Consider the following 22,074-nt stretch of genomic DNA (forward strand, 5'->3'; position numbering starts at 1 on the left):
TTAAAATTAACATTAAAACTTTTGTCTATTCTATTAAATGATGAATTTATTATCAATTTCTTTTTATTTATGTTTAGATGAAATTTACATTATTGCATTTTGTAACTCTATAGACGAGGAAATGACGCTCTTTCCCACCGTAGCTAGTGGCTAACGAAGAATGAGCAAGATGTGTGTAGAAGTGGGAGGTAAGTGGTGAAAGCGCGAGCTTCACACAAGCCATTGATAAGACAACGACGTGGAGCATCTTGTGGACTTGTGGTGGCCCTGCACACTTGGCGGCTTCCTTCTCCGCTCACTTTCCTTACACTTTCCTTTTCTTGGACTCAATCAAATCTTTTTATCTTTCCTCACATCTTACACAAAATTAGACCAAAGAAAAAAATAATAACAGCAGCCAATATGATTCCTAATTTCTCAGAATTTGTCAGAACACATCTTTTTCAGGTTTTAGTGATTGGAGTAAAAGAAATATGCCATGGAATGAACCAAAAGTAAGCGGTTTAAAATAAACACGCATCACCTTCAATTACTCCAAAGTCCAAACGAAAGGTATCACCACTTCAGTTCTTAATCAAGGAATAAAGTTTGTACATACGTATAAACAAATGTTATAAATTTATAATATTGGTGCCGGGTATCTTCAAGTTCACACCATCTATTATACTCCATAATGTCATTATCGTTAATGATCATCGTGTATTACGAGTATTAATTATTATCATCAGACATAGTATTAAAAAAATGGACCTAGTTGTACATTTGGATATTATTCATTTGGATATAAAATATATTTCAATTAAATTTGGATAAATACGGATAAAATACTATTCAATTTCATTTTACAAATAAAATTAATTTTAATTAAATTTAGATAAGTGAAAATCGTTTTTTTTAAATAGATTGCACTGTAACAAATCACTTTTTGTTATTCAATTATTTAAATGCAAAAACTAACGAACGCCTCGAAATTGGATAAGATAACTAAAAGTAGAATTATTAAATTAAAATAGTGAACATTAACAAATCACTTTTTGTTATTCAATTATTTAAATGCAAAATTAACGAACGCCCCGGGGCGTTAGATAAGATAACTAAAAGTAGAATTATTAAATTAAAATGAACATTAATTACACCAATCGACGCGTGATTTTGTCATGCATTTCCAAATTAATACCAGTTTAGGTAGTATTTTAAATACTTATCTAACGCGCTGGAGACGTTAGTTAGCAAGATCCTTATTTTAAAGTCTTTTTTTATTTTTTTTTGGTGTGTGTGACATGGCAATTTGCATGCCACATATGATGATCACATTATGACAACCATCCCCATTTTCCATGAGCTTGAGAATTTCAAATAGACTTGGACACTTGGTTAGTAACGTAAAATAGTCAAAATGTCAAATAGACCCCTTCCTCAAACAAGGTCAGTTTTAGTGTTTTATACTTTAAACTTTAAAAAAAAAAAAAAAAAAAAAAAAAAAAAAAAAAAAAAAAAAAAACTTAATTTAAACACACACACCAAAAAAATAAAAATAATAAAATCTGCAAAACTGGTAGTTAACTTTCTCTTCCCGCATCTATATATTCGCCATTTCTTCTTATCTCCCTCTCCTCCTCGATCCATCCAACCACCTTTCTCCCTCTCCTCGAGAAATGGCTGACCCTCATGAACCACTCCTCTCCGCCGCCACTAACTCCGACGAGGGAGAATTCGAACCAACCGAAAAAGTCCACGTGGTAGGAATCAACGAAAACGACGCCGCATTAGACGACTCCAAAACGCCGCCGTTTTCATGGAAAAAACTCTGGTTATTCACTGGACCAGGTTTTCTGATGAGCATAGCATTCGTAGACCCAGGAAACTTGGAAGGTGATTTACAGGCTGGTGCTATAGCGGGCTACTCTCTTCTATGGCTACTGTTTTGGGCCACTGCTATGGGCCTGCTGATCCAGCTCCTGTCGGCCCGTCTTGGTGTTGTTACGGGCCGGCACTTGGCTGAGCTTTGTCGTGATGAATACCCGAATTGGGCCAGGTATCTGTTGTGGGTTATGGCGGAATTGGCGTTGATTGGGTCGGATATTCAGGAAGTTATTGGAAGTGCTATTGCTCTTAAGATTTTGAGTCATGGTTATTTGCCCCTTTGGTGCGGAGTTCTCATTACTGCTTCTGACTGGTAATTTACTGCTTCATTTTATTTTTCGTCTCTATTTAATTGTCACGTTTCTAATTATGTTATGTTATTATCAGTCTGATAATTAATTTCAGACAAAAAAAAATATCTTTGCTAATTTTTGGATTTTTTTTTTTTATTTGTTTTTTTTTTTTTTTTTTAAATATGATTAACTGGTTTTGTCAAAGTGAGGGTTGCATCAGTGTCAGTGAGGCATTTTTCTAATTAATTTTATTTTTAGGGTAAAATGAAAATTTTAATTTTACTTTTGGTATGGTATTTGGTGGGCTCGTAGAAAGGAGAATGAAAATAAATTTAAATCTTGCTAGTAATTAATTTCATTTCATATTTGGATTTTGGAGTACGAGTACAAAGTTTTAATTTTTTGGTAAGGCTTGTTTTTACCTAAGATTTTTTTACATGCACCCGATATATAATAGACAAGTTGGTTATACAAATTTTAGAGGTCAATGTACTGTAAACTTATTTCAAGTGTAATAGAATTATGTTTGGATTGCATATGTTTACAATGCAGGTAAAAAGATGCAATAGAAAAATGTTTGCTTTATTACTCTCTAATTGACTTTTACTAGTTAAGTAGATTTGAGTTTTACTTTGACTGGTTGAGACAAACTTAAACTATTCTTACTTTAGTGATAAGTCCACTTCAGAAACTGTTATGTTGAATTTGTTATACAAATTAAGTTCACTAATACACTCCAAAAATTGAAAACTTTAGCCTGAGGTTTCTTGGCTTTGCTTGATATATCGTTGGAACGTTTACAAGACACCTTAGGGGCTGATATCTCGTGCTCGATTTAGCTAGAACTAGCATATCTTACCATGAGTGTTTATATTGCAGTTTCATGTTTCTATTTCTCGAAAGCTATGGTGTTAGGAAGCTTGAAGCAGTGTTTGCTGTACTTATTGCCACAATGGGTCTCTCTTTTGCATGGATGTTTGGTGACACAAAGCCTAGTGGTTCAGAGCTCCTTGTTGGTGAGCGAATGTGCCTGAAACACCACATTCCTTTTTAGCAGTGTTTAGTGACGATGGGATATATTTCCTGTTTCATTTCTAAATGGTGAAATGGCTTTTCATTCTTGCAGGTGTTGTAGTTCCGAAGCTGAGCTCAAAAACGATTCAGCAAGCTGTAGGTGTTGTGGGCTGCATAATCATGCCTCATAATGTTTTCTTGCATTCCGCCTTGGTACAATCAAGAGATATTGACAAAACCAAACGAGGGCGGGTTCAAGAAGCTCTCAAACTATTCAATAGAGTCCACTTTTGCCCTCATTGTCTCTTTCATCATTAACCTGTTTGTCATGACCGTTTTTGCTAAGTCATTCTATGGTAAACCGGAGGCAGAGACTATAGGCCTTGTGAATGCTGGTTATTATCTGCAAGAGAAGTATGGGGGAGGGCTGTTCCCAATTCTATACATATGGGCCATTGGTTTGTTGGCCGCTGGCCAAAGCAGCACTTTAACTGGCACATATGCCGGGCAATTCATCATGGGTGGATTTCTAAACCTTCGGCTGAAGAAATGGATAAGGGCGTTGATCACACGAAGTTGTGCAATCATCCCGACTATTATTGTTGCTCTTTTATTTGATACGTCTGATGACATGTTAGATGTCCTGAATGAATGGCTAAATGTGCTGCAGTCTATCCAGATACCATTTGCTGTCATTCCACTCCTTTACTTGGTGTTTCGGGTGAAAACAATGGGACCTTGCCGAAGGTCCGATGAAATGGAGAAAACTAGATTCGATCCAAGTAATGTTGGGCCGAAGGTTTCCTGCACAGTAAACACACGTAAACTAGCCTCGGGGGTGTTGCCGAGGAAGGTCCCTCCGATGCTAAAGTCAGTACAGTGTGTTGAAAGAGAAGACTATGCAAGAGAATTAGTTGCTTGAGGCTTTGCTTGAATGAATGTACAAATGTAATATTGATGGCTTTTATACCTCTTCATACATGGAGAAGTTGGGCCTTAGCCCAATTGGCTTGCCTTGAGAACTGATCTTTGACTTTAGCACAATTGGAGAGATGAACCTTGACCTTGGGCTTTTAATTGGATCATTTAATGCCTAAGCCCAATTGGACTAAATTGGACCCAAACAACTTGCCTCCCAGACCCGATTTGGAAGGATGACGAGTCGGGTTTGATTTAATCAGAAAAGGAGGGAAGTGAATGATTTAATTAATCCAAAAATTTGAATTTAAACCGTAATTAATGAGATAACAACGGTTAAGGTGGATGATTGTGGAAGTTGGACGGATAATGGGCAGTTTAATCGCAAGGTCGTGTGTTTAATAGTTACTTAGTGGGTATTTAAGAGAAATTGAAACGCGGACTCCCCGTATTCCCATTTCTGGAGATATAATCAGAGGCGCGTCATCTCTCCTCACTTATTCACCAACACAAACCCAGAATTCTCGAGAGAACCCAAGAACCCGCATCAAAACTTCGCAAATTCCCCGAGCATTAAGCTTAGAAACTGAGACTTGCCACTACCAATTCGTAAATCGACAACTTTCGCTTCAGATTAAGGTAAATTCCTTTGATTTTAGTTTATTTTTCTTCGAATTCGAACTCCTTCCCTCTTTTTTTTTCGACTTTTTTCTTCGAAATTATCAATGGCAAGAGGAGTTAGGGGTAGAGCCCGTGCTCCAAGAAGAGCAAGGCCAATTCCCGATCCTAGGAACAAGATTAGGACCTGGAATGGACAAAGAGCAGAGTCTGACCCTGCTGAAGGGATTAGGGCGACTCCAATTTCCTCGGCTCCTTCTCAGAGAACGGAGGGGTCGAGCGCTTCTGGGCGGGACGATGAAGTTCCCGCTGTCCTTTGGGATATCCTCCCCGGGTTTTCAGAGTGGGAGGATGCCGAAGTAGCTTCGGCCATGATAAAGAACCGCCCCTACTCATGGTGGGTGGAGAATGCCGAACAGTATCGGTTTGCCGAACAAATTGAGTTGCATTACGGCATCCTTGAAGCTGATGGGTATTGGTGCCGAATGCCCGTGGCATCCGATAGAATCCATCGTCCACCCCCGGGGTATGTGGGGGTGTACACAAGACAACTTCAGTATGGGCTGAGGTTCCCTTTGGACGTATCGTCCGAGACTTGCTGATCCATTACAATATTTCCCTATGTCAGCTAACTCCTACTAGCATCCGAAGGGTGATGACATACTTATGGGTCTGCAAGTTCTTCAAGTATGTGCCGAACCTGCACTGCTTCAAAAAGCTTCATCGGCTAGTGCCAAATATTCAAAGTGGGCACGGAAGTCATGGTTCTGGGTGGTACCGGATTGAGTCTCGGCCCCAGTACCTAACCATGTGGCCGAACGACTCTTCAGACAAGGACTGGAGAGGTCAATGGATTTGGGTTAGGGCACCCATGGACCCGGGCCACCCTTGCGTCTTCAGCGCTCCCCGATACCTTGCTGAGCCTGATCTCGACATGGGAAGCTTAGGTCCCCCCGCAGATAACGGCCCAGATCCAAACCTTAATCAACAGAATATCTTCGGCAAGCTGCCGAACCGGGGGGGCAGCGGCCGAATGCAGCATATCCCGGAGACTTGGCTCCCCGATACGCATTATGTTTTCCAAGAGAACATGCTAGCAGCTGTCGGCCTCAGCCGAAAGTTTAAGGATGGTAAGCTTCTTCGGCTGGGGCCGAGGCCTTTTAATTATCTATTTTTCTCCTCTCACTTCGCTTTTTTATGCTGTGCCAACCTAACTGAACTGACCTTTCCCCTTTTCTTTTTCAGAGCGGGACGAGACCAACGTCGGCATTAACTACGCTCGTCTTGGCGTTAACCGAGAACGAGTTGTAACTGATCGGGCCCGCTCTATCACTGAACCGAGGCATAGGGAAGTTCATCTAGACTCTTCCCACTTCCAAATTGAGGCTGTTGCTCTGTATCAGAGGCAGAAGCCTTGGTGGAAGAAGAGAGATCCCTGGTTTCAGCTGCTGGACGAAGAAGCTGAAGCTGCCCGTACGGTCGAAGAGGTTGCACGGGTTATTGAAGCTTGTGAAGGAGGAGAAGGGTCCTCCAGGGCTGCTGAAGAAGAAGTTGCAGTTAGGGCAGCTGAAGAAGACGAGGCTTTGCTGAAGACCTCGGTGAGCTTTCAGACTTAACTTTGTCTGTTTCTGTTTTTTTTTTTTTTTTTTTTTTGTACTCACATTCTTCCTCCCCCCTGTCTTTTACAGTTTGAAGAGAGTAACAGACACAGAGAAGGGAAAGCCCCTGTTCGTCCCGAAGACCAGATACAAGAAGAGTCTTCAGACTCAGACATGGACGAGCAGCCGCTTCAGAAAAGGCGCCGAAGAATGGCCATCATCGGCCCGCATGACTTTCAGCGGAGGCCGATGACCATCGGCGTTGAAATAAGGGAACCCGAGGAAGGCAATGGATCGCCAAGGGTTCCCCGGCCACCACCTCAATCACCTCCAAAGACCCCTCCGCCACCTCCTGAGATGGAGGTGGATCAGAAAACTCCCGAATCTAAGGGAGGGGTCCAAGAAGAAGTTCAGGAGAGTGCTGCTGAGCACAAGAATGAGGATGCCGTGATGCCCAGTACTGAGGGTTTCACGGCAGACATTGCAAGAGGGGTTGAGGCTTTCGTCCTCACCCCTGAAGAAGCAGAGGTCATAATAATTGACTCTTCTGAGAAGGAGGATGCTGAGCCATCCAAAGTTAAAGAAGCTCCGTCATCATCCTTTCCTTCCTTCCAGACTCTGCAATCTGGAGAAATGAGTTTCTCGGCCCCCCGAATTCCAATCCCAGATCTCATCTAGGACCTCATATGGGGTCAGAACCGAGAAGGTGCTGCAGCCTACTTCGGCGATTTTGCTGGCACGTCCGAAGTAGATAGGGCAAGAATCTGGTCGCTGAAGGCCACTGCTGGGATGGGCGAATCCAGCAGATCAGTTCCTGACCCAGCCAGGTCTAACCAACTGCTGATGATGCAGGTGATTTTCCTTGCCTTTATTTCCTCTAAAATTCAGCTCTATTTTTATTATTATTTTTTTATTTTAACTTGTGCTCTTGTTTTCAGTTCGTGCACAATCAGACTCTCACTGTAGAGCTGATAGATACCCTACAAGATAGGGTAGACGCTGCCGAGCACGACAAAAAGGTAGCCGAAGAGGAGTTAAAGCTTGCTAAGCTGAAGCAAGCAGCAGCTGAAGAGAAGCAGCAGAAGGGTGAGGAATACGAGAAAAAAGCTGCTGAAGCCTTCAAAACCTTCTGCGACGCTATGGAGAAGGAAGTTTTTCCCCCACTGATGGAAGGGGAAAAATTCCTCCAAGAGCACATGGAAGTGGACATCTCCAAATTCAAGGCTACCATTGAGAGCCGAATCCAGGAAGGAGCTGCTGCACAAGCTGAAGTGCAGCAACGGCTAGAAGCTCTTGAAGCCAGCAGAATGGCTGCTGAAGAGATGCTCCAAGCCAGGGATGTCCAACTCTCAGAGGCTGCTGCTGCTGCTGAAGCTCAGAGAGCTAAGCTTCAAGAAGCTGAGGATCAGCTGATGGCCAAAAAGGAAGAAATGGCCCAAGCTCAGACAGAGGCTTCCCAAGTTCAGCAGGAGCTGAATGAGCTGAAAGGTTCCTCCTCCAAGCTCGCCGATGAGCTGAAGAAATCCAAGGAAGACTTGGAGGAGACCCAGAAGAAGTTGGCTGATGCTGAGGCTCTACTCAAAGTCCGTGTCTATACCCAGGAAGAATATGAAATGGGTTTCAGAAACGGGTTCAGAGTGTGCCGAAGAGTCTGCCTTCATGCTGAGCCGAAGCTGGACTGGTCCAAATGTGCTGAATGGGTCCAGAATCCCGAAGACCCTCATATGAAGTATGCAACTCCAGTCGAAGCTGAAATCCTTAAGGCTGAGGAAGCCGAAGAAGAAGCTGAGAGAATGGAGTTGGAGGCTGAACAGAGGGAAAGGGAGGCTCGGCAGAGTGCAAAGCCTGCTTCTTCTGCTGCTGGGGCTGAGACCACCATGGGGCTCAACAATGCTGACCAGTCTGATCCTCGGGCTGAAGCATAGGAACTCGGGCAGTCGTCTTCAGAATCTTGCGGTTCATCATGCGCTCAACTTTAGACTTGCCGCTTTCTGAATTTTTTTGCCTTGTTTGTTTTTTGGTTCAGCTTGCCTTGTCGTACAAAACAGTTTATTTTTTTGCTTCTATACGTATTTCGGCAGCTGTTATTTTCCGCTTGTGGGCGGCTGCCGATACAGTTTATTTGAACTTGTAGCTCAATTTCTGAGCATAAATTATTATTAATTTGATGTTCTTTTCTTCAGCTGCTTTGTTTTTGAAAACTTTACTGTTTCTTCAATTCTGCTGAACATAAATTTGCACTGGTAGTGCTTCTTGCCCCCCCAGAAATTGAAGTATGGCTTCAGCTGAATAAACAATTTCTTTATTTCCTAAAAATGGGTATTCGAAACACAGGGCCAACTGAAGGCAATGCTTCGGATAATGGCTTTTTGGGATAGGCAATATCCCAAAATTGTCCATGGACTCACGCCTTTAGGGAACAAATCTTACTGAAGCTTGACTTCAGCTGAAAGACTAGAGTTCTTTGAAAAATGGATATCCGAAACACAGGGCCAACTGAAGGCAATGTTTCGGATAATGGCTTTCTGGGATACAAGGCTCAGTTAAGACAATATCCCAAAATTGTCCATGGACTCATGTCTTTGGAGAACAAGTCTTACTGAAGTTTGACTTCAGCTGAAAGACCAGTGTTCTTTAAAAAGACGAGTTTTGTCAGCAATCTGAAACCCAGTTACCCGAAGGCGAAGGTTTCAGACGAGGCTGAATAAAAAATTTCCAACAGTTGCTGTTATCCTTGATTTTCTGTCTATCATTGAAAAATGGATATCCGAAACACAGGGCCAACTGAAGGCAATGTTTCGGATAATGGCTCTCTGGGATACAAGGCTCAGTTAAGGCAATATCCCATAATTGTCCATGGACTCATGTCTTTGGAGAACAAGTCTTACTGAAGCTTGACTTCAGCTGAAAGACCAGTGTTCTTTAAAAAGACAAGTTTTGTCAGCAATCTGAAACCCAGTTACCCGAAGGCGAAGGTTTCAGACGAGGCTGAATAAAAAACCCTTAAAGAGTAGATAGAACCGAGAAAACTTTGAAAGGATAAAAAGTTGTAAACATTTATATAAATGGCAGCTCCAAGGCCTTTCATTAGTTCAAAATGTACTTACAAAAATTGTTCTGCCCCGAAGGGTTTACACATGATATTTTTTCAGTACATCAGCGTTCCAGTGATTTTTCAACTCAGTTCCATCCAACTGCCGAAGTCAATATGTCCCTGGCTGAAGCTCATCACAGATTTCATAAGGCCCTTCCCATGCAGCTAAGAGTTTCCCATGGATTCGGCCTTTCTGAACTGCATCAGCATTTGGAAGGACAAGGTCTCCAATTTTAAGAGGCCTTGAATGGACCCTACGGTTATAAAATTTGCTGATTCTCTGCTTATAAGCGGCCATTCTGTCTCGGGCTGAGTCTCTTACTTCGTCGAGGAAATCGAGAGATTCCCTCATCAGTTGCTCATTCTCAGCCGAGAAGTGGTGCACTCGTAGGCTCTCAGAGCCAATTTCTACTGGAAGAACGAATTCGGCACCATACACCAATTCAAAAGGTGAATAGCCCGTTGCCTCTTTTTCAGTTGTCCGAAGGGACAAAAGGGTTCCTGGGAGCTCCTCCAGCCACTTGGGCTTTTGATCTTTCACCCTCTTCTTGAGGGCATTTAGGATCTGTTTATTTGCAGCTTCGACTTGTCCGTTACTTTGCGGGTGGCATACCGCTGAATATGCCAGTTTGATGACGAACTGATCTGTATACCGCTTCAACGGTAAGTTATCAAATTGCCTCCCATGATCGAAGACAAATACTCTCGGGATGTCAAAACGAGTGATGATATTCTGCCAGATAAATTTTCTGACAGTTTGCTCTGTAATGTTCGAGGCTGCTTCGGCCTCGATCCATTTACTGAAGTAGTCAACACCAACTATCAGCCATTTTTTCTGGTACACAGCCTCTGGAAATGGTCCCAGTATATCCAGTCCCCATTGGGAAACGGGAGTGGATTAAGGATCGGCTGAAGATCCCTTGCTGGCTGGTGGATAACTGGAGCGTATTTTTGACATTTTTCGCATTTCCGGACCAGCTCCTTAGCATCTGCGATCATGGTGGGCCAGTAATATCCAGCCCTCAATTCCTTGTGGGCTAAGGTCCTTCCCCCAATGTGGTTCCCACAGATGCCGAGGTGAATCTCCTGTAGGATATAATCTGCATCTGTTGGTCCCACGCATTTCAGCAATGGGGCTGAGAAGGACTTTTTCAGAAGTTCCCCCCTGAAGACAATGAACCTCGAGCTGGTTCTCTTCATCTTGGAGGTCAAAGCTTTATCTTCGGGAGTTTCTCCCCGAAGCTTGAAAGCTAGGATGGGGTCCATCCAACTAGGCTCTGGGTCAGCGCAGCACACTTCAGGTGCTTCGTCAACACTTCTCTCTCGACGCACTTCTACATATACAGATCTGTTCAGCTCGGTAAGAGATGAACTGGCAAGTTTGGAGAGTGCATCGGCTTGAGTATTCTGACCCCTTGGGATCAGCTGAACCTCAAAAGTTTTCAGCTCTGCAATGACTGACTTGGTCTTGGCAAGATAAGCTATCATGGAGGGCTCTTTGGCCTCGTAGCTGCCGCTAATCTGATATGCAACTAGCTGAGAGTCTGTTTTCAGGCAGACATGATCGGCTTCCAGGGAGATGCACAATTCTAGGCCGGCGATTGCTGCCTCATATTCGGCTTCGTTGTTCGAGGCCTTAAAAGAAAATTTTAGTGCATACTCAAAGGATTTGCCTTCGGGAGAAGTTATCACTACTCCTGCCCCCGAACCGTTTTCGGTGGAAGATCCATCTGTAAACACGGTCCAGATTTTCTTTTCATTGTCTAGCGCTTCTTGGTATGAGCATTCGCCAAGAAATCCGCTAGAGCTTGTGCCTTAATGGCAGCCCTCGGACGGTAGCTGATGCTGAATTCGGTGAGCTCAAAAGCCCACTTGGCTAGCCTACCAGATTTTTCAACCTTGCCGAGAACTTTTTCCAACGGCTGATCAGTTAAGACCACTATCTGATGGCAATCAAAATAGGGCCTCAGCTTCCGAGCAGCCACTACTACTGCGAAAGCGACTTTCTCGAGTAGAGGGTAGCGAGTCTCGGCATCCGTCAGTGTATGACTGACAAAGTAGATCGGTTACTGACTTTTACTTTCTTCCTTCAGCAGTACTGCGCTGATGGTGGCTGGGCTAACGACCACATACAGGTACAAAGTTTCTCCTTCTGCTGGGCTAGCCAGCGTTGGGAGTTGAGCCAGATGCTCCCGAAGCTGTTTAAAGGCGTCTTTTTGCTCTTCCTCCCAAACGAGCTCTTTTGTTTTCGGGAGTTTCAGGGCTTTGAAGAAAGGTAACCCCTTATCCGAAGCTCTGGAAATGAACCTCGAGAGGGCTGTCATTCTTCCGGTGAGCCGCTGAACATCCCGCTTTGTTTTCGGCTCAGGATCGAGCGCTGCTTTGACTTTGGAGGGATTGGCATCAATCCCCCTTTTGCTGACTATGAACCCAAGGAATTTCCCTGACTTCACACCGAAGACACACTTCTTCGGATTCAGCTTCATTTGATGCTTTCTTAAGGTGGCGAAAGTTTCAGCCAGGTCCTTAACATGGTCCTCAGGTTTTTTGCTTTTGACGATCGAATCGTCGACATAGAATTCCATGTTTCGGCCCTTTTGATCGGCAAAAACTTGATCCACCAGCCTTTGATATGTTGCCCCCGCATTTTTTAATCCGAAGGGCATCATTTTGTAATTGTACACCCCAGCGTTCGTGACGAATGCTGTCTTTGCTCGATCGTCGGGGTGCATGAAGATCTGATGATACCCCGAGAATGCGTCCATTAAACTAAGCAAGGCATGGCCACTTGTCGAATCGACTAGCTGATCGATCCTCGGCAAGGGATAGAAATCCTTCGGGCAAGCCTTATTTAGGTCCGTGAAGTCAACGCACATCCTCCAGGTACCATTGGCCTTCTGAACCATCACCACATTTGCCAGCCATTCTAGATATTGGCAAGGTTCGATGAAGCCTGCCTCCAGCAATTTTTTGACCTCGGCTGCGATGTCTCGGTTCTTATTAGCGGAGTAATTCCGCTTCTTTTGCTTAATTGGTCGACACGTTGGGTCAACATTAAGCTTATGGGAGATGAGGTCTGGACTTATCCCGGGCATATCAGTTGCCGAGAAAGCAAACACATCTCTGTTGTCCCGAAGTAGCTGAATAAGTTCACAACGGGTGTTCGGATCAAGGTCCATCCCGATTGTTACACATTTCTCAACGTCTCCTTCGGCCAACTCAACTGTTTCAGTCTGTCGGTCCATGTCCATTGCTGATGGACTGGACTCTTCATAATCTGGCCTGTTGCCTATGTCAGCAGGTGTCCCAGTCTTTTTGTTCTTCGGCTGGCTCTCTGAGTCTTGCTGTTCAGCTGAAGAGCTAGCCTTTTCCCTTTCGGGCCCTTTACCTCTGGGTTCAGATTCTTGGGCCGAAGCACTTAGGCCTTTCGGCTTTTTTGTGCTTGGCTCTCTTTCTTTTTCTTTCTCCTCCTCATCCTTGTCGTCATCTGGGCGACTACTGGATGGCTTGAGGTAGTTGCACCTTCGGGCGTCCTTTTGGTTGCCCTGTATCCTTTCGGGGAAGCCGGCGTCTAAGACGTAAATCATCAGCTGATGATAAGTTGAGACGACCCCTTGGATCTCATGAATTATGGGTCTCCCCAAAATCACGTTGTACACTGAAGGAGCGTCAATGACCAAAAATTCAATCATGACATTCCTGGCTGCCTCATCGCAGCCGATGGTGATAGGAAGTGTCACCTTCCCATCTGGATAAGTTGAAGCCCCGTTGAACCCGGATACCGGGTAGGGTACCGGCGTAAGGTGCTTGGGCTTCAGCTTGATTTGATTGTAGGCCTTTCAGAACAGAATGTTTGCTCCGCTGCCACCGTCAACAAGGACCTTACTGACGTCGTGGTTGGCCACCGTGGCGATGATCACCAACGGATCCTCGTGAGGGAACGTTATCCCCCGGCAGTCGGCGGCTGTGAACGTCATGTTCGGCACCGGCGATTGGGGAGACTGAATGTCAGCGTTGTTCACCTGGTGAGTCAAAGCCCTAAGGTGTCGCTTGTGCTCCTTCCGAGAGCATATTCCTCCCGAGATAACATTGATCGGAGAGAATTTCCCCTCCGGCTTTTTACTGTTCTTCTGGGGGAAGTCGAGGTCTTGCCGAGAGTCCTTTGCTGACTTCTCGGACTCTTTTTTCTCGCGGTGATCCGCGATGTATTTTTTCAAGTATCCCTTCCGGACCATGTCCTCTATCTGGTCCTTCAGTTGGATACACTCCTCAGTGTTGTGTCCCGGAGACTCGTGGAACTCGCACCACTGATTTTTATTTTTTCGCTGATACCACTCTGGGAGTGGTCTCGGCTTTCGGTAACTCTGCTCCTCCTTCGTCACGCTGTAAATTTTGGCGCGTGGAAGAGAGAGCGGAGTGTAGGACTCGTATATGCCTGTGTATGAGGCAGATTTTTCCTTCTTTGGGTCGCTGGCCGAAGATTGCTCCGAGGCCTTTGACTTTCCCTTTGCCTTATGGCCTTGGCCTTCAGACAAGGGTATTTGTCTTTGTTTCCCTCCCCCGAATTGAGGTTGGGTTTTCGCTTTGTTCCATTCTTCGGCTCGGATGAACTTATCCGAGGCATTCAGAGCTTCCTCCAAGGTCTGCGGGGTATGCATGACCATGAAGTCTAGGAACTTCCCGGGCTGAAGGCCATTCTGCATTGCAAAAACGGCTAGCCCCTGGTCCAGCTGAGAGACGCTGGATGACTCGTTACTGAAACGGGTCAGATAGTCTCGGAGGCTTTCGGTTTCCCCCTGTTGCAGACTCATGAGTTCTGCAGTAGTCTTCTCTCGGCGGTTTGCCGTGGAAAACTTGCTCCTAAATTTGGAGGACAGATTATCCTACCCCTGTTATGGAGCCTTGCTTTACTCCCTTGGAGATCCACGCTTGCGCGACCCCCTTGAGAATGGTTGGGAAATATTTGCACCAAGTCGCTTCGGATCTGGGGCAAAGATGCATATGAGTCTCATACGAGGCCACGTGGTCCTTCGGATCCGAGGTCCCGTCATATGTGATGTGCGACGGTATTTTAACCGTGGGCACGTGCTCTTCCAATATCCATTGCTCGAATGGCGAACTGGCGGGTAGCATAACGGCCTTGCCCTTGTTCCTGGCCGAAGGGACCGCGCTCCGCCCTCTTAGAGAGGTAGGAGTGGTTTTCGTCCCTGGCTGGGAAGTCTGGGCCTCGGCCGCAGGGAACGAGAGGCGACTGCGCACGCTCGGTTCCTTGCCGCAGAGTCGGTCGAGGACGCTTCGGCGAACAGTCTCAGGTTCTCGGTGAGTAGATTCTGGCCGAGAAGCTGAGCTGCTGCTCTTATGCGTTTCTGGTCGGGAGGATGAGGATCCTTTTAAAAATTGAGGGTTCTTTTTCCTCTCTTTTTCATTTTTCCAGGTATCCTCTTCCCACTCTTCCAGTTCCCGGAAGGAAGGAAGCTTCCCACCATCATGGTCTAGCTTCCTCCGCTGATGCCGGGTATGCGGAGGAGTTCGATCACGGGGTGGTGGCATATTTTGTGCCCTCATCGCCTCCATGAGCACTGCCAGCGCTCTTGCCACCTCCTCCGAGCTGGGCCCCGTCAAAGGGGTCCTCGGCCGAGTATGGGAATGAGGGCGCACAGTCGATGGTTGGCTTTGGGGCACTGAATGTGTCCTATGATCGGACTCACCCCTGCTAGACCGAGAGTGACTCGGCCTATGATGAGAGTCATGAATTACGGGAGAAAGGGAATCCTCCCTGTATGATCCTCCCCCCAAGCTGGCACCCTTGGGAGAGTTCCGGTCCGGCGAGGGTGATGGTGTAGGGGTTTTAGGCTTTTCGCCCGCTCCTTGACGGAGGCCTTTGCTCTTGCGGTTCTTAGCCATTGCTACTAAGATAATTGCAAGATGATCTTGGTTAGAAATTTGGCTTAAAGATTTTTGAAAGTCTTCCCACAGACGGCGCCAAATTGTTTCGGGTGAAAACAATGGGACCTTGCCGAAGGTCCGATGAAATGGAGAAGACTAGATTCGATCCAAGTAATGTTGGGCCGAAGGTTTCCTGCACAGTAAACACACATAAACTAGCCTCGGGGGTGTTGCCGAGGAAGACCCCTCCGATGCTAAAGTCAGTACAGTGTGTTGAAAGAGAAGACTATGCAAGAGAATTAGTTGCTTGAGGCTTTGCTTGAATGAATGTACAAATGTAATATTGATGGCTTTTATACCTCTTCATACATGGAGAAGTTGGGCCTTAGCCCAATTGGCGTGCCTTGAGGACTGATCTTTGACTTTAGCATAATTGGAGAGATGAACCTTGACCTTGGGCTTTTAATTGGATCATTTAATGCCTAAGTCCAATTGGACTAAATTGGACCCAAACACTTGGTTTCCAAAGAGGATGTCATGGGTGATTTTAAAATCGGTCCTGTTCTCAAGGTATGCTAAATCTAGCTTTACTCTGCTTGGCAGCCAGGGTTTTGGTTTATTTTTATTTCTCGTGCTTTTCTGGACATATTTGCTTAATTTAACTAATTAGATTTGCTATTTGTGAACACGACACTTCACTTAAAACAATCATTCAATTTCTTAATATTTGTCCTGCTACCAATAGGCCTTTAACATATTCTGCAGACCCTGGCTTGCTGAGGTGTCAGCGTGACCCTGATAATTTTAGAATAAGTGAGTATAACTTGAGAATGAAATGAATTGAAGTTGTTAAAATAATAATTACTAGTTCAATAATTGCTTTTTTTTTTACATAACTCTGCGCAAGTAAGGCCTTGCTCGTTTGAGCTGCTGTGGTCTGCTATGCTCTGCTGAGTATTAATAATCACTCTAGCTGTTTCTAGGCTTTTGTAGGTCTTTATATATGTTCCTCAGAATCATATCAGGTAGTTCTTCATGTTTTCTTCAAAAGCTAAGCATGTAGCTTTCCATTTGTTTTTCTGTTTACAGACACTGGCTTGGCTTGTAGCAGCCCTGGTGATTGTGATCAATGGGTATCTGATGGTAGAATTTTTCTCCGGGGAAGCAAGAGGATTGTTGTTTGGCTCCATAGTAAGCGTTTTCACAGCTGCATATATCGCATTTGTCGTATATTTGATTTGGAGGAGTGTTACCTTCTCATCTTGGTTTAGCTCCAGTAAGTCGAAGAATGTTGTGACCGTTGTAAACTAATTCCATGTTTACTGTGCACCACCCCCGTTGATTAGCAAAGGGCCAAAATAAAAGGGGGATACCAATTACCTAACAGAACAACTAATCAATCTACTGTTATCTCGCGTTCCATGCATGTTCGTCTTCCAGGCTGAGTGTGGTTCATTTTAATTTTGATTTCCACCCTAATTATTGAAGGGCCAGATTTGTACAAATCTAGGACTTGGCCTACTGTATTTCTATCTTTCTTCTATTTTTGAAGGTATGAAACTGAATTTAGGCCTGCCTTCTCTCGAGGCCTATTTGTATTTCGTTGTGCCATACTGCCATATGAAGTCAAGTAGAACATATTGTTTCACCTGACAGTGGTCATGCGCTACCTTACTTATTAGGAGAAAAAAAAAAAAGGGAGTTCTATGTTTCAGTAAATTTGTAATACAAGTAGTTTTTCAGCAATATGTATAGTGAGCACAATATTATTACAATGTACTGCAAGGGTTGCTGCAGGTGGTATGACCATCATTGCCAACCAGCAGATAACTCCTCTCTGTATACCTGTGGAAGTTGTTGATCTCAGAAGACTAAAGTGGAAGCAAGTGTGCTTTTTATTCACATGCTTAGCTTCAATTTTTACTCATTGTTTAGGTTCAATACTTCTCTTCTTTTTAAGTCTGATGGTATACCGAGTAATTTGAAAAAAATATAGCATTTGCATATACTGAGAACTTGATCTACAGTGCTCACTTAGCATCAACATAAAAATGTTAACTTTCAACACTAAAAAATGAGGAACATTATACGGAGTAATACAAAGTAATGAATTTTTTTTCCTTGTCAAAAAAAAAAAAAAAAAAAAAGTAATGAATTTTTTTTCAGTTTTGTCCCTTTAAGTTTGCTCCATATTATTTTTGGTTGTAAGGGACCATACATTTACTCTCAAAATCTCTACGTTTGGTTTCTCAACTATTCTCTCTCATTAATTTCTTCCAACTAAAAAAAAAAAACAACTTTACCCTATAGAACAAACAAAAGGGGAGAGAGAGAATACTATGCAAGCATCTATGCAATTATTTGTACGGCCTTTGGAATAGGTTATTTTAAAAGAATTTTTAAATCTAGTACAAGTACATGTCTCTTATATCAACCATCACGTCCAAAAAGCAATGTGATGGCTAGGTGGCTAGTGTACAAGTACAATTGTGACCAATAGGGCCAAGCCAATGTGCCTTAGGTTAGAAATATGTAACTTGATATGAAGATTTAGAATGTTGTGCTTGTATCGTACTTGTGCTAAATTTTAAAATTTATGTATGTGAATAGCACATGAGCACATATAAGCCTCTCACGTTACTACAGGCTTGTGATGGGTCAAACTTTTTTTGTGCCGTGCTTGATTGGCCTTTATGTTCGCCGGATCCATACCTTGCTCTATGCCTCTATCTATAATTGAAGCACAAAAAGAGTTTCTTACGCCTAGACCAAGCGAAACGTGGAAGGAGGGATAAGTATCATTTTGTTATTGTTGCACAAAGGTACAAAACTGACAAAATTAGCTTAGCTGGAGAGCGGTGGCTGTTTGGCGAGGGTTTAAACATGTTCTAGTTCTACTGTTCGACCGAAACGCAAAACAAACAATAACGATTGTTTCTGATTCGTGATATTTCTAGGAACCACAAACTTCTATCTGTTTTGCACTTTTGCCTCATCAAAATCTTATCTCTCTATTCGCTCAACCTTGAATCTCTGCTCATTTCACATTTGTCTTATATCCAGGTACGATTTTCTAATTAATCCTCTTTCTTGATAATTTTTTTTTTTTTTTTTTCATTTATCATATAATCTGTTTATGCTTAATCGCTTTGTCAAATAATTTGATGATTGTTTGAGGGAGTTTCATGGGGTTGGGTTGGATGTTAATTTGTTCAACAATGTCTGAAATTAGAGAACTTTTTTGAAGAATTGAATTAATACCTCTTTCAATCTACAACTAAATTGAACATTAAAGTTTGTGATTCTTGTACTTTGAAGCTTAGGTATGTTTTAGGTTTAACATTTATGATGATTGTAAATTAGAAAACGGTATAACTTATACAATCTGCTAAGAAACTGCTCTAGAAGTTAATTTACCGCTATGTATGAATATTGTGATCTTTGGTGAGGCGAAGAGGATTAACTAGTTAATATCTGAGATTTTTGGAATGATGCAAGTCTCAATCCAAAAATACTAGTGTACTCCTACAAAATCCCTTTAGAATTTTTTAACTTAAGGGGTTATTCTATTGAGATATGCATATATTGAAATTAGCATATCTTCTGTTGCACGGCAACAAACCTTTAACCTCCTTTTCCTGCCTCGTCTTAAAAGAATCCCTTTTAGAGGTGTGTATGGTAGTGGTTTATCAGGTTGAATATAGAGAAGCACCTTGGTAATGACTTAGTGTGAGTAAGGATTGTGGAGGTGAAATTTTATTTTTTTCCTAAAATTTTTCATGGCTAGTTTGGTAGCATAGAAATGGCCGAGGTGTTCATTTGTCTAGTTATGGTAATTAAAATGTGATTCAAATAGGCATATAAATGGTTAAAGAGTGGTGTAAATGAGGATAGAGATTTTTGAAGAATCAATGGTTTCTGACAATAGTTGCACCAACTTCCATTAATGATCCTTGGCTTCTTTGCACACATATAGACGATATAGTTTTAAAAAAAGTTAGTTAATTACTTTGTTCCTCTATAATTAAACTATATAGGCTCAACATATAAAATAAACAAGTTAAACGGTAGACCCATAACCATGCCTTTTTAAAGGGAATAGCGATGGTTCATGATTTAGCGATCAAGTAGAATACAATCAGGGGCCAAACAAGCCTAAATATTGGTGTTTCGTACTCAGCTAGAAATAATTTCTTTCTAGCATAATGATGTGACATCTGAATATCTGATGAAGCAATGAAAGTTTTGGTGTGTAAGGCAAATATATTTGCAATTTTGTATTTAATCTATTCATGCATCTTGTATTTTGATATGGATTATCTTCATATTGCAGCCCTGGCGAACGGTTACACAGAAATGGGTGATACAGAAGAAATGGTTGAGATCAATATGACATCCTCTATTGAGTTGAGCTCATCTCTGCTAGAACAGCTAGGGAAGGCATTAAGTGAGCTGGAAACTCATAACGAAACTTTCAGCACTCAGGTTCCATGGAATGATGTTGAAGCACATTTCCGTAACTTGGAGTCAATGACGAAGAAGACATTTGAAGAACTTGAAGCCAAAGAAAAGGATTTCACAGCTAGGGAATCTCACTATCACATGCTTTTTGCTGAGAAAGAGGCAGCAGTTGTGGCTAAGGAGCAAGATTTGTTAGATCAGGTGCAGGAACTAAAAGATGCTGCTGTGGCTGCAATCACTAAAGCTAGGGACAACCATAAGGTAAGCAGCTTTGTTGATGATGAAAATGCATCAATTGACACCCAAGAACGGAAACCTCCTCATAAAATGGGGGGAAATGTTGAAGGTGTTGCTGCCGAGGTTAATCCTTGTGCAGAGCTGACACAATTTTGTGAGCAGATGGATTCCTTAGGACTTTTGAACTTTGTCATGGAGAACCTAGAAAACCTTTCCTCTCTTTGGAAGGAACAGCTGTCAGTTGCACTCGGTAGTGCGACTGAGCCAGCACGTTTGGTGCTTGATGCACTGGCGGGATTTTTCCCTCCCAAAGAAATGACCCAAGAAGTGGATATTAGAGATGCTGCCCTTCATGGTATGCGTCAGTCTTGTCTAATCCTTATGGAAGCCTTGTCTGCCTTTTTGTCAAAGGCTGACTGTGCCATGGATGTCTTTCTTAACCCTGAAACCCAGCAGCAGGCGAAAGTTATTGCCAATGAGTGGAAACTTAAATTGGCTGGGGAAAGCATTAATGCTGCCAATGAAAATTCATTGGAAGCAGAAGGGTTTTTGCAGCTGCTTGCAACCTTTAGAATTGCTTCTGAGTTTGATGAAGGACAACTCTGCAAGTATGTTCTTGCAGTTGCTCATCACAGGCAGGCAACTGAGCTCTGCCGCTATCTTGATTTGACACAAAAGATACCAGGTTGGTATTCTTTCAACCGTCCTGTCTCTGAAGATTGGACAAGATATGCGTCAATGTTCTTTATAGGTTTATTCCCCCAAGTAATGTAGTCTGTTTTGTTGGTTATATGGCCTTTTTATTGTTTAAAGTGCCTATCTATTGTTAAACTGTTAAAAGTTGCTACTCTTCAGAACTTAGAAGTGTACCCATTTGAGGCTTTGAGCTCTTAATTCTTTTGCAGGTTTGGTTGATACACTGATAAGTAATGGGAGGCAAATTGATGCAGTACATTTTATTCATGCTTTCAAGCTCTCTGAGGCTTTCCCTCCTGTTCCTCTTTTGAGAGCATATTTGAAAGAGCTAAGGAGAAACTCACAAGGAAATGGCAGTGCTGCCTTACAGGTATTAACACATTGATACAAAGAAGTGATTTAGCATTATAGCTGTATTTAGAACCATCTATGAGGTTTTCGTTGGCAGCTTCTGATTGCTGAAATTTCTGTGTCATATTCAGAATGACTACAATTCTCGAGAACTTGAAGCATTGAGGGCAGTCATTGCCTGTGTGGAACAATATAAACTTGAAGCTGACTACCCTCTTGATCCACTCCATAAAAGGGTTGCCCAGCTAGACAAATCTGTCAGAGGTGATACTAAGAGGACAGCTGAAACCGGTCATCACCAACATAAAAAAAAGCCGCGATTTGATAGAGGATTCCAGGGCCAACGAGCTCGGGGATTTGGCCGTGGGAGACATGGCCCACCACCAAGGGCAGCATATACGGGAGTAACTGGACGACCAGAGAGGTACAATCCTGCTTTTCCAACTCCTCATAGCTATACCGTTACTGCTCAACTTCCTTATGCTGCTCAAGCCACTGATCAAAGGTTATATTATCCGCAAGATACCAGGCCCAGAGGCCCGTATTCTCCTGCTGCCCCTAGCTATGGCTCTAATCTGCAACCATCACACCAACCATATGCCTAAGATTCAAATGACATTAGATCCAACTTAGTCTAGCTTTAATTGATTATCAAAGGATTTTAGGCAAGCAGTTACGTGTGTTAGGAAGGTACATTTTGTATCAGATCATTGCTGAGCCAGTACTTTAAGGGTTGTGGTTCACCGCTGTGCAAGCAGTAACGTGTTGTTAGGGGGCTACAGTTTGTGTTATTTTCATCTGTGTTAAAAGGTTTTTGCGTATTGCCTTTTATTTAAAAATTATACCCTCAGATTGTTATTGCAGCCCCTGTATCTTCTTGTAAGATGCTGTTTGCTAGTTGCAACTTCTCTATGTTGAGTGTTGATTATTTTTTTTTAGAACTGAAGCATTTATACCGTGAAGTTGCAATTTCCATGTGAAAAGGAGTTTTGTACGCAAAGGCACATGTTCTTTTACAAACTTCCTGAAATGAAGTGGATAATAA

At 43.1% G+C, this 22,074-nt stretch overlaps 1 protein-coding gene and 1 pseudogene across 1 annotated transcript; both read left to right on the forward strand.

Moving 5' to 3' along the window:
- Positions 1-1,260: 1,260 nt before the first annotated feature.
- On the forward strand, positions 1,261-17,211 carry LOC110701747 (annotated as a pseudogene).
- Positions 17,212-17,434: 223 nt separating this feature from the next.
- Positions 17,435-21,941, forward strand: LOC110701746 (FRIGIDA-like protein 3). Its single transcript, XM_021879379.1, has 4 exons — positions 17,435-18,347; positions 19,618-20,667; positions 20,888-21,048; positions 21,161-21,941. The coding sequence occupies exons 2-4, from the start codon at positions 19,641-19,643 to the stop codon at positions 21,632-21,634; spliced, it is 1,662 nt and encodes a 553-aa protein (XP_021735071.1). The 5' UTR covers positions 17,435-18,347; positions 19,618-19,640; the 3' UTR covers positions 21,635-21,941.
- The last annotated feature ends 133 nt before the right edge of the window (positions 21,942-22,074 follow it).

This window comes from Chenopodium quinoa, unplaced genomic scaffold (genome assembly GCF_001683475.1).
Source record: "Chenopodium quinoa cultivar QQ74 unplaced genomic scaffold, ASM168347v1, whole genome shotgun sequence".
NCBI classification, from domain to species: domain Eukaryota; kingdom Viridiplantae; phylum Streptophyta; class Magnoliopsida; order Caryophyllales; family Amaranthaceae; genus Chenopodium; species Chenopodium quinoa.

Bases quoted from the DNA above. Each gene is read 5' to 3' on its own strand.
- LOC110701746 (XM_021879379.1), top strand. From the start codon at position 19,641: ATGGGTGATACAGAAGAAATGGTTGAGATCAATATGACATCCTCTATT. The intron at 20,668-20,887 runs GTTGGTATTCTT...ATTCTTTTGCAG, and splicing joins TTTGACACAAAAGATACCAG to GTTTGGTTGATACACTGATA. The intron at 21,049-21,160 runs GTATTAACACAT...TGTCATATTCAG, and splicing joins ATGGCAGTGCTGCCTTACAG to AATGACTACAATTCTCGAGA.